The 16795-nt window shown below is 44.1% G+C and overlaps 1 protein-coding gene across 50 annotated transcripts in view; it reads right to left on the reverse strand.

Annotated features, from left to right (window-relative positions):
• The window catches only part of DTNB (dystrobrevin beta), a 131936-nt gene that overhangs the window by 26371 nt on the left and 88770 nt on the right, over positions 1-16795 (reverse strand). For 23 of the 50 annotated variants that reach the window (XM_085544098.1, XM_085544099.1, XM_085544078.1 and 20 more), the window contains 2 exons: positions 14139-14235; positions 9166-9186 (listed from right to left, as the gene is read on the reverse strand). In XM_085544098.1, coding sequence (XP_085400224.1) covers positions 9166-9186; positions 14139-14235 — 118 coding nt within the window. Of the gene's footprint in view, positions 1-9147; positions 9187-14138; positions 14236-16795 lie in introns of all 50 variants that reach the window. The other 27 variants (XM_085544104.1, XM_085544106.1, XM_085544091.1 and 24 more) reach the window with 2 other exon arrangements.

Genomic DNA, 16795 nt, shown 5'->3' on the forward strand with positions numbered 1-16795 from the left:
AGAAATGACTGAATCAGAGAACTCTATGCCCTCACGACACCAGGAGAGCACTGATCCCTTGTGCTGTTTGTATGTGCACCAGTAGCAGTGGTGCAACCCAACCAACACAATGTGGATCTCAGATTCTGCAGTTTATTTAATGTGATGAACTCATTAATGCTGTCAGAAACACGGAATTAAACTGTTAGTGTGCTGGAGCACCACCTTTCCTTAAGCTGCATCAGTCAAAATACTGAGATTTTCTCTTTCTCTGCTACTCTAATTTATTGCGGGTTTGAACACATCTGCTTTGGGCTTGCAGAATTGAAGAGCTATTTGCAGTAGTGACTAAATCACAAATACAAAACAAGCATTTCTCCCCAGAACCAACTTGAGTCACACAACAACGTTAGTAGTTAGAACCACTTTCACTCTGCTTTGATAAATAAAACCTCCAAGAGGTTTCTGTTTGAATGCATCGTGAAAGGCAAAGTGTGCAGCTGGAATGGATATTTCCTACCATTGGGCTCCAAGGTAAGGCTATTACGATCGAGCACTCTGGACAAATTGATTCCAGGCCCGGTGTTTCATTTCTGCAGCGTGGTGTACATTGACTACATCGATGCATTGTGATTTTTTTTTTGATGGGGGTGTTGTAAATACATGTTGTCACAGCACAGAAGCCATCACTCTAATGGCCAACATCACATCTGAGCAAGCAGATATCAAACCTCATCATTTCCGAGGTCTTGAATTCATAGTGTTTTCCTAATACTAAACAGCACTACACCTGTAATTTTGAGGTTTATCTTCTAGCATGCTTTGAATCAGCTCCAGCTACTAAGAAAAATAAAGGAAAATAAGGGTCACGCAATAAAGGTGACAAGAGGGAGGCAGACACTGAGCAGTGAAGGCAAAAACCCTTCCTCTGGATGCTCTGTGCTCTTCAAAAGCTGCTCACTTGCACACAACTCATTGGGGTACATCATTAAACGAGACTTGGGTGACACCAATGCTGGTTTGAGATGGCGCTTTATGCCGATGATGATGCGGCTGTGTCTCCTCATCTCTCTTTAATTTGCTCAAAGACAGAGTGCAAAAGTGTATTTGTGGGCTGGGGAAATAGAGAACAAATTGGAGAGGGGCCAATCAGCCAGAAGAAACTACCGACTTCAAAAAGATGGAAGTTTACAACACAGTGAGCAAAAGAGTGATTTATGCTCGGAGGGATTATTTTGTTGTATCAGCCCGTACCTAAACGCTCATGCTGCACATAACATGCTTTAACAAGATGTTTCGGGACTCCCTTTGAAAAAAGACAACTCTTAAAAAGAGAGGAGGTGGAAAAAGGGATAGCTCCTTACAAAGGAAAAGGGCAAAACCAAGCCATAAAGTCTGTGTAACAGATGATGAAATGAGCCCCAATTGCTGCCATCTGCTAGCAACCTTTGCCCAGCGAAATGAATTTCATGTGAGGTCAAGAAATCCCAAACTGCTATTTCCTCATTACTATTAATAAGGGCCAGGTGCCACACAAACCAGCGCTGGATCCAGATGTCCTTCATGTGGCTTTGATTACCCTCCTATGCCTGCATAATGATAGGAGGAAAAGCATTGCAAATGCACGCACAGAAACATATTTAATATTAATTTCTTTGCAATTGAATTACAGAGGATTAACACCACCGTACACCTTCCCTTCCACTAAGTGTCCAGAGTTCAGCCCTGTTGACATAACTCCTGCAACGTGCAGTCCCTAAGCATCAAGCTACAGCCTATGCAGCTGCTCTAAGGGCTTCTCCCATGCTTTTCATGACTGTGTACGAGAACCAATTCCTTATACAAGTGACAGCCAAGATGCAAGCAACCCTTCTCATTTGAATTTCATCAACAGCTTGTTGGGTAGACTTGAGTGTCTAAAGAAGGATCAGTTTTCCCTGTCTCTGAAATGGGTGCACTCACGTAGATCCAGGAAGACGTGAAGACATACAGCTGTATATTTTCATGGAATCGCTTGAGTTGGAAGGGACTCTTAAAGGTCATCTGGTCCAGCTCTCCTTTTGGTTAAGATCAGAATTCTACAGACAGGTGTATGCACAACATTTGGTACTGGTTGTTGTTTTGGGTGCCAACCCAATGCGCACACTGAGGCGGTATGCAGGCACTGTCTGCATCTCTACAAACTTGAGTAGTTTGTAGATAAATAAGCTTATCTGCAAACTAGATCAAGTCTTTGACTATAACATCAATCAAGATTTGTTGTAGAACCATCAGCATAGCTGTGAAATTTAGCTGGGGAGCACAGAGGCATTTCTCATCCTGGACTCTACACAGATATCATTTAACCAGTTGCAATCTATGCTTGAATAAACTATGGGAAGATAAATTATTCCTGAATTCTGTCTTCCGACTTTCAGTCTTGCCAAACCCATCATCAGCATCACATTTCCTACGGACAAAACAAGCAGCGCGTGAAACTCAATCTTGCCAAACAAATGCAAATCCTCGCAGCGTATCTCTGCAGTCATCTCAATGATAGCTCCACAACAAAACACAACCTCGAGAAGCTCATGAATATCCACCCCAAGTTGTGGCAACAAATGCTTTGGTGGAGACACGCATGCGAAATGAAAAATTCCACTGATGCACCACAAAGAATTCTCATGAACAAGAAGCACAGGATGGAAACACTCATTAGAGGGAGAATATCTGTCTCTAAAAAAAAACCCAGTCTGACTTTGCAAATGAGATGCTTTATGATGACCTATGAAACGTTCCTGCAGAATGAGCCTAAGCACTGACTGCACACTTCCAAATCAGCACTGACTCTGCAGGGACACTGTGTATCATCTTTGCAGCCCCTCTGATGTGCTGCAGAGCCTCTCCCAGCCTCTTTCAGCCCAGATCTGTACTTCTTGAAGATCTGACGCGAGGCCAATGAAGGTGTAGGTACAAGAATTTCCCGTTTCATCTTTTTTTTTCTAGGAACGCTGTCTTTAATTAGAAAGATGTCAGTGCTCTGATTTGGAGCACGGCCCCTCAGAAACAGCAAGAACATAACTGCTGGAGCAGGGAATGTTGGCACGGGAAAAGGAATGTCTCAAGCTGGCTTTGCTGTCAAAGTCAGCTCATTGTGCAGCTGAACCCTCCATCCAAGGCTCTGCTTTATCCAACTGCATCAGCCCAGTAAGGCAGTATGGCCTCTCCCTTTGCTTGCTTAGCAAAATATAAAGCCCTAGGAAGGAGGAAGCAAGCGCCCTGAGTGCAGGAAGAAGTTCCTGGGGCTCCTGGAGCCCCTCTGGCCACACATGAGCAAGAGTTGGCTCTCCTTGTCCGTCCATGGTGCACTGAAAGGAGTTGCTGTGTGTGCAAGGCTGTTCCAATTCTAATCCTCTTTTTGTAAATAAAGCATACTTCTGATCACCCTGATCAAGCTGTGAACATCCCCGCTCAATGCAGTTGGACTCAGAGACCTCTGAAGGTCCCTTCCAACTCAAAACGATTCCGCGATTCTAAAAAAGCAAGTAAGCAAACAAACAGAAACCTTGAGCGGAGCAAAACTGAAAATGCTCATGCTGGGCAGCCTCTCGACAGAGGATCTGTTTAGAAAATAGAAAACCCTTCAGCTGTTCCTGAAGTGCATTAGAATGAATAAGCATATTTTTTCCCCGAAGTCAAAAGCAAGTGCAGCCACAATGCTTTTGTGTGGAGCTTTGTTAGAAATGGTAGCGGCGAAAAGTTCAGACTTGGCATACGTGTCTTTCTCAGCTTGGAAAACATTAAACCGAACAAACTCCTGCCTGTTCCTGGCTGTGCAGTCCAAGATGTGATTAAGTACAGAGGAATGCGATTCAGGGAAGACATGAATGGAGTGAGTGCTCTGCATAAATGGTTCTACGCTATGGCAGTTCCCTCCTAATGGGGCAGCAGGAACACAGGAAAAATTGCACATCCCCGTGACAATTTTCTCAACTGCTATTTTTGAAAGTATCTATTTACTACGAGTCAGAAATAACCAAGAAAATATCCAAGTGCCACCCGCTGCCTTAGTTTGTCTCGCACATCTGAGAGCACTTTGTAGAATCATAGAACCACAGAATCATTTGAGTTGGAAGGGACCTTTAGAGGTCATCTGGTCCAACCCCCCGGCAATCAACAGGGACACCCACAGCTCTGTCAGGTGCTCAGAGCCACTCCCAGCCTGACCTTGGGTGTTCCCAGGGACCATCTACCACCTCCTGGGGTAACCTATTCCAATACTTCATAGAATAGAATTGTCAAATCATTAAGGTTGGAAAAGACCTCCAAGATCATCAAGCCCAACAATCAACTCACCATCATCATGCCTGCTCATAGAATCATTAAGGTTGGGAAAGACCTTGCTCCCAATACAGCGTCAAATGCTCAACATTTAAGTGTCTCTTCTGGAGTCTTTCTGTGTTTGACATCCTTTAGGAAGCCCATAAACATGGCTCGTGGCATGGAGGCACAAACTCAAAGCTTACTCTGAAGCTAAATCTGTCTATAGGAGTGAATTGAATCATGCCCAGGAGTGCTTCTGGCACTGCAACAAGGTAATTTACAGCAGTGAAGTGTGAGAAGGCTCCTTGGCACAGCTTTGACACATTTCAGCCATCACATTCCCCAGCACTCCCAAGCATGCTGCGGGGACCATCCCCAGTGCTGCATGCAGCCACCATGTCCTGCAGACCAAGGCGTTCCCGTGCCAGCTGGCTTCAGCATCACAGAACTTTTCCATGCACTCACTCAGACTTAGCCTGTGAGACTCAGGAACCTGCAATTCTTTTTAGCTTAATTGGGCAGGTAGAGCTGCCAGTGTGGTAGGCAACCAGATGTGCTCTTCTAAATTTCATAGAGTCATGAGGGTTGGAAAAGACCACTAAGGTCATTTAGTCCAGCAGTCAACCCATCACCACCATGCCCACTGACTGTGTCCTTAAATAGAGTCATAGAACCATTAAGGTTGTAGAAGACCTCTAGGATCATCAAGTCCAACAACCACCCATCCTCACTGTGCTCACTTTGGAGGATGCCAAGATATACACAGCAGTCTCAGGTTCAGATATCAGCACAGCGAGGCTTCTCCAGGGCTCTTCAAGGCTAGGAATTTCCCTCTCCCAGTTTTCTGCAGGAAAACTGGGGCTCCCAAGAGCCCATCTGTGGGGCTGAAGAACAACCCTCCCACGATGTCCATGACCTCACGAGCGTGGTTTGGTGACAGCGTGCCCACTTTTTCCATTTGGTAATACAACATTCATCAGTCTCATCTGCTCCGCAATGCTGTATGGTTCCCACCATCTTCTGAAAGGAAAAGATTTCCATTCCAGTCTTTAAACACTCCCATGTGAGCTCCTCTGCTGTGAGGCTGTTTCTGTGCCTGTTTGGCACCAGATCAGTTCTCTTGACGCTCTTCTGGATTTGTTGTATGTATTGTACTACATGCCAGAGACATGATACATGTGATGTACATCTCCATGAATTCCTTCAGCGTTCCTCTGAATATCGAACAGTACAGCTCCAATGGCTGTTTGTTTGACAATAAAACAAAGGTTTTAATATTTAGCAGATTATTTAAGTCTCTCACCAGCTGTGACATGAACATGGTCCTGTTGTAAATTAGGATCTATGCTGGAAAAGAACTTTATTAGCTAAGACACAACAATTTTAGCAGTGGGAGAGAATAGTGTGATGGGTTACGTCGCTCAATGCTCCATTACTGAAATAATCTCTCTACACAGTGTTTTTTCCTTCAGGATGTGTCCAGGACTGGCCCAACTCATTTGAAGGAGTTCCTTGGTGCCACATTTCCACGTTTCTTGAATACCTACAGTGAGTGAGCCCACCACCTCCCTATGTGGCCTGTTCCAGTGCCTGACCTCTCTTTTGAAGAAGGAACTGTTCCTAATATCCAGCCTGTCCATGCTAACCTGGGCACGTCCAGCCCTTGGAATGCATATATTGTTTGGGGAGGTGGTGGAGTCACTATCCCTGGAGGTGTTCAAGAAACACAGAGATATGGACATGGTTGGGATGGGTTGGACTTGGTGACCTGAGAGGTGTTCTCCAACCTGAATGATTCCATGATTTATGTATGTTGTCTTTAGAATAAACCAGACGGCATTTTTTTGGGGAAGTCTTTTTTTGTTGGCCATGACACTTGCTTGAATACAGCCAGGAAAACTGATCCTCTTTGACTCATCCCTGTAATTGCTGTTAGCAGTACTGAGAAGGTGGGATAAGATTTGCTGCTCTAGCAGAGAAGGGAAACCAGAAATTCCTGAAGCGGATGCTGATGCTACTGCTTTTGATGCGCGGCCAGTCCTGAATCTGAGACTGCTCCATTGATTTGTTTCTTACTAACCTTAATCCTTCATATAAATGGATGCCGTCACCACGTAATCGATCCATCTCATCAGGGGGTGAGAGGACCATCCCTTCAGATCACTGAGGCCTTCTCTTCCATGGGTCTCAGGCAGTGCACCACATTTCTCCCCATCTGTGCTTCAGCTGTTTCTGGACTAGACTGGAGCCCTTTGTGAAATACCAACCAGACCAGGCTTTTTTTCCACGCCTGATGGGCAGGGGAAGGGCTGGCTGAGCATGTGTTAGAGTGGGACCCTTTTCAAGATATTCTTCCACAGAGGGAAGATGCATCTCTATAACCACCAAAACTGGCAGAGGCTGTAAAGGGCGATGTGACGCTTGATAATAATTTTAATTAATAAAATAATAGATAAGAGTTTTAAAAACTCTTCAGTTGGCTTTAAGCAAAACTGCCACAGACAGTTCAGGTCCATCTTCTACTGGAGAAAATGCATGACATGAAGTTCTGAAGACATCTGGATGCTGGGGTATGGTTCAATGAATCCTACTGGACTTCAAACTGGAGATGTTCCATTGATGCCTTTCCAGATCAGTGCTGACACCAATCCACAGTGTGATGTATAGAGCTGCTAGTGGTGACACAAGTCCAGCTGGAGGACATTCACTGGTGGTGTGTTGCGAGGGTTGACAGTGGACCAGAACTATTTAGGATCTCCAGTAATGATTTAGATGAAAGGAGAGCACTCACCCCCAATGAGTGCAAAACTGTGAGAGCAACTGACACACCAGATGGTTGCAGTGCCATTAGAGGGACCTTGGTAGACCTCACCAAACTGGTCAGCATCCCATTCCTGCAGACAGCCGAGGTGAGGCTGGACGGGGCTCTGAGCACCTGATTCAGCTGTGGGTGTCTCTGTTCACTGCTGGGAGTTGGACCAGATAGCCTTTCAAGGTCCCTTCCAACTCTAACAATTCCGAATCTTACTCAGTGCCATACCACCTAGAGGATGAGGGAAAGGCTATGGACACAATATGCCTAGATTTCAGTACAGCCTTTGTCTCCCATGGTATTCCCCTGGAGAAGTTGGCAGGGAGCCATCATTGCTGAAGGTGTTCCAGAATCATGGAGATGTGGCACTGAGGAACACGGTTGGTGGGCACAGTGGGTTGGGCCGGGGTTGGACTTGGTGATGTCAGACATCTTTTCCAACCTGAAGGATTCTACAATCCTATCCAGTGAAAGGGCCAGATGCACTTTTATAGTTAGGAGAACAATTTCAGTCTATTTCAGCCTACGTAAACAGAAGGATGTAAATTTTCCACTCCTAATGATTAGTGGTGTGCCCTTTGGCTGGCCAAAATCTGCTTTCCTGAGTTTCAAATCCTTTTTGGCTCATTCATCATCGATTCCAACAGAACGGGACTGGCAGCACAACAATGTACTGACATTATTTTAGTGCTCAGTTTTGGCTCTCTTATCCTCTTACTAACACACTGCTCCAGGGATTGAGAGGAAGTAAAATTGGGCAAGTTATTCACTTGATCTCCTATTTACCCTTTTTCTATATTCATAATCAGGATGAACATCACAGTGGAAGAAAAAACAAGCTAATAACATGCAGCACTTCCGCGTAGAGCATTATTCCTAGCAAAGATGGTGGTTAAGAAAATGACATACGATACAGTATGAAGTAGGAGGACAGGGACTGAGGAATGTTGGCTCTTCCCTTTCCCCAGGAAATTCCTTAAGACTGGTGCCATGTGCTACAATCTGTCCCCTTCCCTAAGCCAAGGGATTTCTGCAAGGTGCCTCAGCAAGCCCAGGGATAGATACTGGAAGCATCACCTAAAGACAATCCGGGCTCCAACAGGAGATGCACACTTACCTCAATCTTAAGTTGACAGCAGAATTTTAATAAAAGGCCACCCCAAAATTACCAAAAGCTAATTTCAGCACAAGTAGCATTATGCATTTTCAGCTATCGAAGTTCCCCAGAAATATAGATTTCATTACAGAAAAAAAGTCACAAGAATTTCCAATTCATGTATCTGATAAGACGTAAAAGAAACCCCAGCAATTGGAAACACGGGATTGATCGCCATTAATGCTCTGCTTACAAGGAAAAAACATGCTCAAAAATGCTAGAGATTTGTTCTGCTGGAGGGAGACGCTGAACATCTGTCTGCTTCTGAGAAAAGCAAAAGGGCTCCCTCTGGAGTGGATTCCGAAATCAACACAGGACTCAGATTTTAAAAGGTGGGCAGCAGAAATGAGAATCAGTAACAAAGCGAACGCGTTCTTGCCTCTTCATTTGGTTTGCTCATCCTGTGTACAATGAGCACTCTGGGACTAATTCAAGGAGACTACACCGTGATTGAGTGATATGGATCCATGCCTAGAATATTAAGTCATTAATTAGTTTTCATGCATGGGCTTGTATGTGGCGAAGAGGCAAATTAAGGATACCTGAAGAGACAAGAAAGCTTTCTTAGCAAAGAAAACACTCCAAGGAGTTGCCAAGAAAACACATTACAAAGCCAGCTGAGAATCCAAAATTTCAACCCTGGATGGTCATGCACAATTCTATAGAAACCCAACAACGTGGCCATCGCTTGCGTGTTCACGGCAATCGACTTAATTTGAAAGGGACAGAGGAAGAGCTTTATGGATGTATACAAAAACATGCTCTGCTGAATAACCACGGGGGCTGCCTTCACATTCACCCATGAGGAAGACCCTTTCACCCCCGTGGCTTATTTGCACACAAGACAGCAAACAGAAATTTGTATTTTCATGCAGAAAGAAGAAAAGAGGTCACCTACAAACTGAAGTCCACTTACTGCCTGCTTTTGCTCTTCTTCCTATAATGGTTGGCAAAAGATAAAGGTGAAGAGAGAAACAGGATAGATTAATTACCATGTTACAAGGAAACACGCATACACATAATATACAACAGATCTAATGAGGGAAGAGAACGTGGCAAATGGTGGGAACATCTGTAGTCACAGACAGAAACAATGAAGTTGGGTGGAACAATGAAGTGGTGGGAACATAAAGGTGTAATTTGTCCCATTTTAAAAGACAGCTCTTGTCTAAAATGGCCACCAGCGTTTGGGAACGTTAAAAACATTGAAAGGATATCACTATGGTCTTGGAAGCAGAACCTCTGCTGGACTCTCTTACTGCCCTAGACTCAGAAATGACTCTCCAGACGACTTCAAGACAATCTTGCTTTCAGACTGAAAAGTTTGCCAACACCACCTGAGGCATGCAATCAATGCACTGCTCTTGGTTCTCTGCCATCACAAAGACTGAAAATGTCATAAGCTGAGAGGCAAAATATCACCTTGTTGATCACAGAGTGAGCACAGGGCCTGTAGTGAGCTCTGCAGGTTGGGTTTCAAAAAGGCAAATTTATGACAGGTGGGTTCTTTGGGGTTTGAACTAAATTATACCTACAGTGGGAGAAGAGGAACTGGGAGACACAAGAATCAAAGATGTGGAGTAGGTACAAAGATGGAGAGAATGACATTACTGTTGCAATTCAACTTTGATCAGTACCGAGCCAAAATGGTGAAATATGGACAAATTTATCCTCTTTTGGATCAGAGCAATGCATAATATGATCCTTCAAGGCCAGTGGGATCACACTCCAATGTCAGCTATACAAGCATTTCTCATGTCACAGTGCAAAATCATAGCAATCGCTGAAATATCACATAGTCGAGGGTTACTTTCTAAGTCAAATGCTATCACAGATTTTGTCCTTCCTTATATAACAACGGGCTCTGTAACAGTGGGCATACTGTGTTTGTTACACAAGTTCTCTTCCATGGAGGATGGCAGCAGCTGTGGTGGGGTAGCAGCAATGTGCATTAGCAGGAAAGGTTGGCAGTGTGAGATTTTTTTGTGTGTGCAGAATTAGAAGTTCCAGGGTTTTTTTGAGGGTAACAGCATTCATTCTCCCCAGTGGTGGCTTTGCACAAAGTGCAGAGAGCAGCAGGGCTGCTCCCCAGTGCATCTCCCCAGAAAGCAGTTCATGGAATTAAAGTTCATGGAATTAAAATTAATAGAATAAAGTTGCTTCTGACCTTGAAATCTGGGATCCCTTTATCAATCTCCTCTCATTTATGTCCTGTTTGAGGACGACCCCCAGAGCCTGATTTCAAATTTAGATTGGGTTCTTCTCACCATCCACTACCCCAAAAGATAGTGATGTGTTCCTGAGGGCACTGCAGAGTTGTATGGTAACACATAACCACAGAATTCCTCATTTCTGAGTGGATACTTCTGTTTTTCCTCCCCAGGCTTGGGGTTCAGGTGCACCTTTAGGTACTGATGCAGCAGAACATGGTGCTCATGAACCACTGAACCCCACCAGCTGCCAATGCCCTTCTCTCGCTCCCACATGTTTCCAGTTGTTGCTTCTCCCAGCGCAAGGACTCACAGGACCAGATGGTGAGTCAGGTCAGGGAAAAGATCTTAAACAATCTCCACTCTACAAAAAAAGTTGTTAGTTTGAAAAATGAGGCCTCAGCATTAACTACAGATGTGAAAAAAAAAAAAAAGCCAACCAAAAAAACTCAAGACACGCGGTGCTTTGCAAGAAGAACCAAACACTTGTGAGATAAATCATCAAATCAGCCAGTGAGGAAATTACCATTGAGGAAATAGAAAAAAGTGAAATGGGATCTGTCTGCTGAACATCCTCCTAGCTTAAGGCAAAAACCATGCAAGAAAGCAGACAATCATCACCACTGTCTGCTTATTACAAGAGTGCAGGCTAATGGCACTAGGTGATTACGTGAGAGAGACCTCAGGATAAAAATGGACAGCTAAGCCAACAGCCTGGATGAGGAAAAGAAGAGAAAAATGATTTGAACAGGGCAGCTGAGGGCACTGCGGGCAGATGAGAGGCATGCAGGCTGCTGAAGAGTTGGACTTTTTGATCCTTATAGAATCACAGAATCACGGAATGGCCTGGGTTGAAAAGGACCACAAAGACCATCTGGTTCCAACCCCCTGCTGTGTGCAGGGTCTCCAACCAGCAGCCCAGGCTGCCCAGAGCCACATCCAGCCTGGCCTTGAATGCCTGCAGGGATGGGGCATCCACAGCCTCCTTGGGCAACCTGTTCCAGTGCGTCACCACCTCTGGGTGAAAAACTTCTTCTTAACATCTAACCTAAATCTCCCCTGTCTCAGTTTAAAACCATTTCCCCTTGTCCTATCACTGCCCACCCTTGTAAACAGCAATTCCCCCTCCTGTTTATACACTCCCTTCAAGTATTGGAAGGCCGCAATGTGGTCTCCAATAGGTCCTTTCCAGTTTGGTACAGAATCATAGAATCATAGATTGACAGAATCACTGAGGTCAGAAAAGACCTCCAAGATCACCAAGTCCAATCCCAGTCCATTCCCACCATGCTCACCAACCACGTCCCTCAGTGCCACATCCACCCTTTTCTTGAACACCTCCCTTGGCAGCCCGTTCCAATGCCTGAACATTCTTTTGGACAAGATTTTTTTCCTAATACTCAACTTGGATACTCAATGATTCTATGAAACGAGCTTGTTGACAACTGGATGGAGCTTGGTGGTCGTCTGGAGATGAGTGTAAATTTGAGGAACACAATCTTGCCCTAAGGAACTGACAGTGTGCTTCAAGATGCATTGGACAGCACAACAAAATACCACTGCCAGCACTTAGAAAAGAGCTGAGTGCAACCAGAGCTTCTCCTCCAGGACAAACTCCAATACATGCCCACCATGGTGGAACCAAGCCCTCCTGATACCAAGTCACTGTCTGCACCACATGTAGGCAGAAGAACAAGGAAAGATGCGGAGCTCTGTGTGAAGAACAATCTGAATGCAGGCTGTAGCAGTGTGGGAAGATGGATTTCAGGTTGGACATTAAGAACAATTTCTTCCCATAAGGAGCAGTGATGCAGCGGCACAGATGCCCAGGGAGGTGGTGGGGTCACCATCCATGGAGGTGTTCAAAGAATGTGGGGATGTGGCATTGAGGGATGTGGGCAGTGGGCATGCGGGGGTGGGTTAACAGCTGGCCCATTCTGAGTGTTATATTGAGTCAGTTTTCAGTGTACAGAAGTTCACAAGTGAGAACAAAGAAAATGGCAGAGAGAAAAAAATAATCACCAGAAGAGGTGAAAAGGAGCTGTTACAAATAATGCTGGATAAATCATCAGGGTAGAGAGGAAACTCCTCATTTTCACTGTAACTAACAGCACCCAGTGAGAACTAAGATGGCCAACACCAGTTAATAACCTTGTCTCCTCTGTATTTAATGAAGAAAAAAAAAGATGAAACCCCAGAGAACAACAATGTCTTTCCTCCCTTCCCATTTACAGAGGGAGATGGGATACCAGACGTTCAGATAACCAAAGTTAAGATCAATCCAACTCTAAATGGTGAACTGAAGGCAGCATTAAAAATGCAGAAAATACTGTATAAGAAAATGGAAAAAACATAAAAGCTTAACAGCTGATCTAAATTATAAATGAAAACTTTTAAGAGCATCGAATGACAAGAGAAGATAAAACTTGAACTAAAAATTCACGTCTGATAGGGCTAAAACCACCAAAAAGGAGACTCTGAAATGAACACATCCTAGAAACAATACAACGCCGTGAAGTGGTGTGCACTGCTTCTTGATAGCAAAGATGGTTGAATTCTTAACACAGGAACAGGAATTACTGTTCCTTCTCTGTGTTTGAATAATAGGAGGATGAAGAACATCCCCCTTGGAGCCAGAGAAATGCTTTCCATCAATACTAAGAAGAGGTGCTAGAGAGGATCTGCTAGCACTTTTAGATCAACAGGGCTTTCAGTACATGAGGGGTTATCTGGTCCAGCCAAGGTAATTCTTAACAGACCCCAGAACACCAAGGATTGGGATGTGCTGTGGTACTGATATTCAAAAAGGAAGACAACTCGTGAAGTGTAAACATCTTGCCTTGACATTAATTCAATGAAGTGCTGATACAAGGCTCGAGTCATAAGCAATATATGAAGCTTTATAGCTTCATGAAAATGGATCTTGCCAAATAAACCTAATTTTGTTATTTGACTGTATTACAAGTTTGGCTTCTACAGGAGCTGCACAGATGTAATGTATTAGAATGTATAGTTTGTATGTATTAAAATAGTGAATTTATCAGAGAACTTACTGGTGGCATCCCATTAACCAGTTAGCACCATACACAACAAGCAAAGCACATCAGGTGCAGTAAGAATGGGACAACTACAGATTTCAGAGGAAAGATTGAAAAGGGCCATCAGTGAGGTGAGTATCTGCAAAGGGAAAAACCAGGGACACTAAGAACTCCTTCATTGAATGGAGGGAGAACCATACGGAATCATAGAATCATCATGGAAAAGATCTCTAAGATCATCAAATCCAACCATAATGCAACACATAAAACCAAGTAATGACAAAACAGACACAGGCTCTCAGGATAACTCAGGTTGGAGGGGAGCTCAGGGGGTCTCCAGTCCAACCTCCTCCCAGGGCAGGCTGCTAACACAACGCCATGCAGATTGCTACCAAATCTAACGCTTCTCCAAAACCTTCCAATGTTCTTAGCATTTCAACCCCAAAAGCAGCATATGAACCTGAAAAATCATTGCCCATTTGCACCCATGTGCAGAGCCCACAACGACATGACTTTTTGCAAATTCCTTCTATTCCTTATGAAATATTTATAAGGGTAAGACCAGCAATGCAGGAGTGTCAGAACAGTGAATCCCAGACAGTGGAGAGGATGCATTGCATTTCCAGCCCCCAGTGCCTTACTTTGAGTAGCTTCATCAGCCCCTCGAGCTGCACCATCAGCTCTCTTCTGCTTTCCTGAAGCGCTGACATCCTCTGTTCCAGCTCATCCTTTCTCTGCCTGTTCAGGAGATGGGAAAGAATTCAGGAAAGAAGCTCTGAGTATTTAGAAATTCAGGAAATACACAGATATAACCACTTTTTTTTGTCACTCCCTCCTGCTTTCAATTCATGAAAATACAGCAAAATGCTGCACAACGGCCACAAATCCCCTCCATAACCATCTTTCCACTTATCATCTAAAAATCTACAGTTAATGTCTTGGTAGTAGGAAGCCCTTTTATATTTATATATTTTCTTCTTTTCAGAGGGTTGCAGTTTAGAAAAAAAGGCAGCTTCCTTTTCAGAACACTCCGCACATCAGAGCCAGGCATCCTGCAGAGCCTTCAGAATGAGCTATGGGAGGAAAGAAAGAAAGGAAAAGAGCAGGGGAGAGCAGAAAAGGCTGCAGATGTTTGGATCTATCACCTCTCTGGATGGAGGCTCGGCAGAGCTATTTCTGCCCAGCAATGTGACACGCAATCTTCCAGCCCCAAACCCATGGACAAGAATAGGAGGCAATAAGTGTCTTTCCCTGTCCTTGGCATCAAAAAAACCACTGCATTTCTGCAGATGCCTATCTAGGGGAGATGTAAGGAAACGTGACCATATGGTTCTGTTTTATATGTTAAAAAAAATAGTGGCTAATATAAAGGGAAATTCAAAGACAAACTGTCAACACGTGTCAGAGGTTCCTTCTCTGATACGATTTAAGAAATGCCGGACCCCACAAATCACAGCCGCAGGTATTAATAAATAATGGTAAGGAAAAACAGATGGGGAAGGCTTATCCATTCACTCACAGTTATTTTTGTGAATACAATAACGTCTCACTCCAGAGTTAAAGGCACTGCATACTGCAGACTGAATTTTTGGATGTGTTTCCGTGTTCTTCCATAATGTGCAATGGATGCAGCATTCTGGGAATTCCAGTAAACCAATTGGGCATCAGAATCTGGAACTTGGACTGCATCAATCCATTGAGTTCAGGGAGCTTTTGTTATGGTGGCTGTGAGTGTGGCAAACACTCACCCCAGCCAGAAAACTGTTCAGATCACATTATAGAATTCTTTCTACACTGGTTCTTAAAAGTACAGAAAACTAAGTATTTGCAATTTCAGGCAATTAAAATATATATATATTGAAGAATGTGGTTACTAAATGCCCACACCTATCACAGAAATAAGGCAATGAGGAGATCACAGAATATCCCAAGTTGGAGGAGCCCCATAAGGGTCATTGAGCCCAAGTCCTCCATGATGGTACACGTGGAATATGAGCACCCGATGGAGCTGTGGGTGTCCCAGTTCACTGCAGGAGAGTGGGTGCAGAGGGCCTTTAAAGGTCCCTTCCAACTCAAGCCATTCTATGACTCCACAAATACCATAAAATCAACAGCTCTCTCACTGTAGTCATTAATTAAGAATCAATATCAATGCGTCTGTCTGACTTCAGCTGACATCGCCTGCTTTCTTTTTCGATGGCTTTTGGTGAAGAAAGAAGAGGAACTCTTTATCAATGACAAAAGATGTTCAGTGATATAAAATGACAGGTAATCCCCCAGAGACTTAAATGGAGAGACGCAGTCTGAGGCTCACGCCTGGAACAAACTGGCCATGGCACCTGTGTATAAATGAGCATCCTGAGTGCTCACAAGCAGAAGGAACAAAGAACATCAGGGCACTCATCCAAGGTTACGTTTGCCAGCAGTGTGGTAGAGCTGACTCATGCCCACGGGCTGCGCTGTCTGCAGGTTTTTCAACCTGGGACAAGTTGATTTTCCATGGATTAACGTTTTCATGCTTTTGTAGACTAAATTCTACACGGAAATTGAAATGATTTGGTAAACTGTGCTTAGATGAAATCAGGGGCAAAGTCAGCCCAGAAAAGGAGACAGAAGGTTTGGAAACAGCACTGGGCATGGGAAGGTCAGAAATAACACACAGACTTTAGTCCTCTGAGCACAGGCAGAGCACAGACACCAACTGGCAATCATGTTAAGGGTATCAAGGGATGTAGTATCCCCTCTAAAAGGGTAAACATGGCATGGAGGGACATAGTTGGTGGGCATGGTGGGATGGGGTGGGGTTGGAGTCGGTGATCTTAGAGGTTTTTTCCCACATTAATGATTCTTTTATTCTAAAATGAAAGCTTGAGTGTCTGTCTGACGTGGATGCTTCAGCCCAGTCAGAGAGGGTCTGGCAGGAGCACTAAGGGGAAAAAATTCTTACTCCATGTGATGCAGAAGGCCAGGCTGAAAAGTCACGATGGTTCTTGGCCATTTGTGTGTGCATTTTTATGTACATTCAACCTTCTGTTCTTTAGTGCATCTCCTATGTGACGACTGCGTTTATGAACTTGAAGGCCAGAAGTGGCTGCAATGACCATTCAGGTTTTTCTGTTAGCAAAATACAAGCCTAATTCCTCCCAGCTAGCTTTAAGAATACCTACAGAAGACTGAAATCTCACTGCTCTTGTGATTATTGCCTCACTTTAGAAAGCACGTGCTTTTATTGTGGTCTGAATGTGCCTTGTTTCCTATTTAAGCTCTTGGTTCTTATTACATCTTTCTCTGCTTGAGC

Source organism: Coturnix japonica, chromosome 3 (genome assembly GCF_054131305.1).
Source record: "Coturnix japonica strain WE chromosome 3, WE-NBRP24, whole genome shotgun sequence".
Taxonomy (NCBI): domain Eukaryota; kingdom Metazoa; phylum Chordata; class Aves; order Galliformes; family Phasianidae; genus Coturnix; species Coturnix japonica.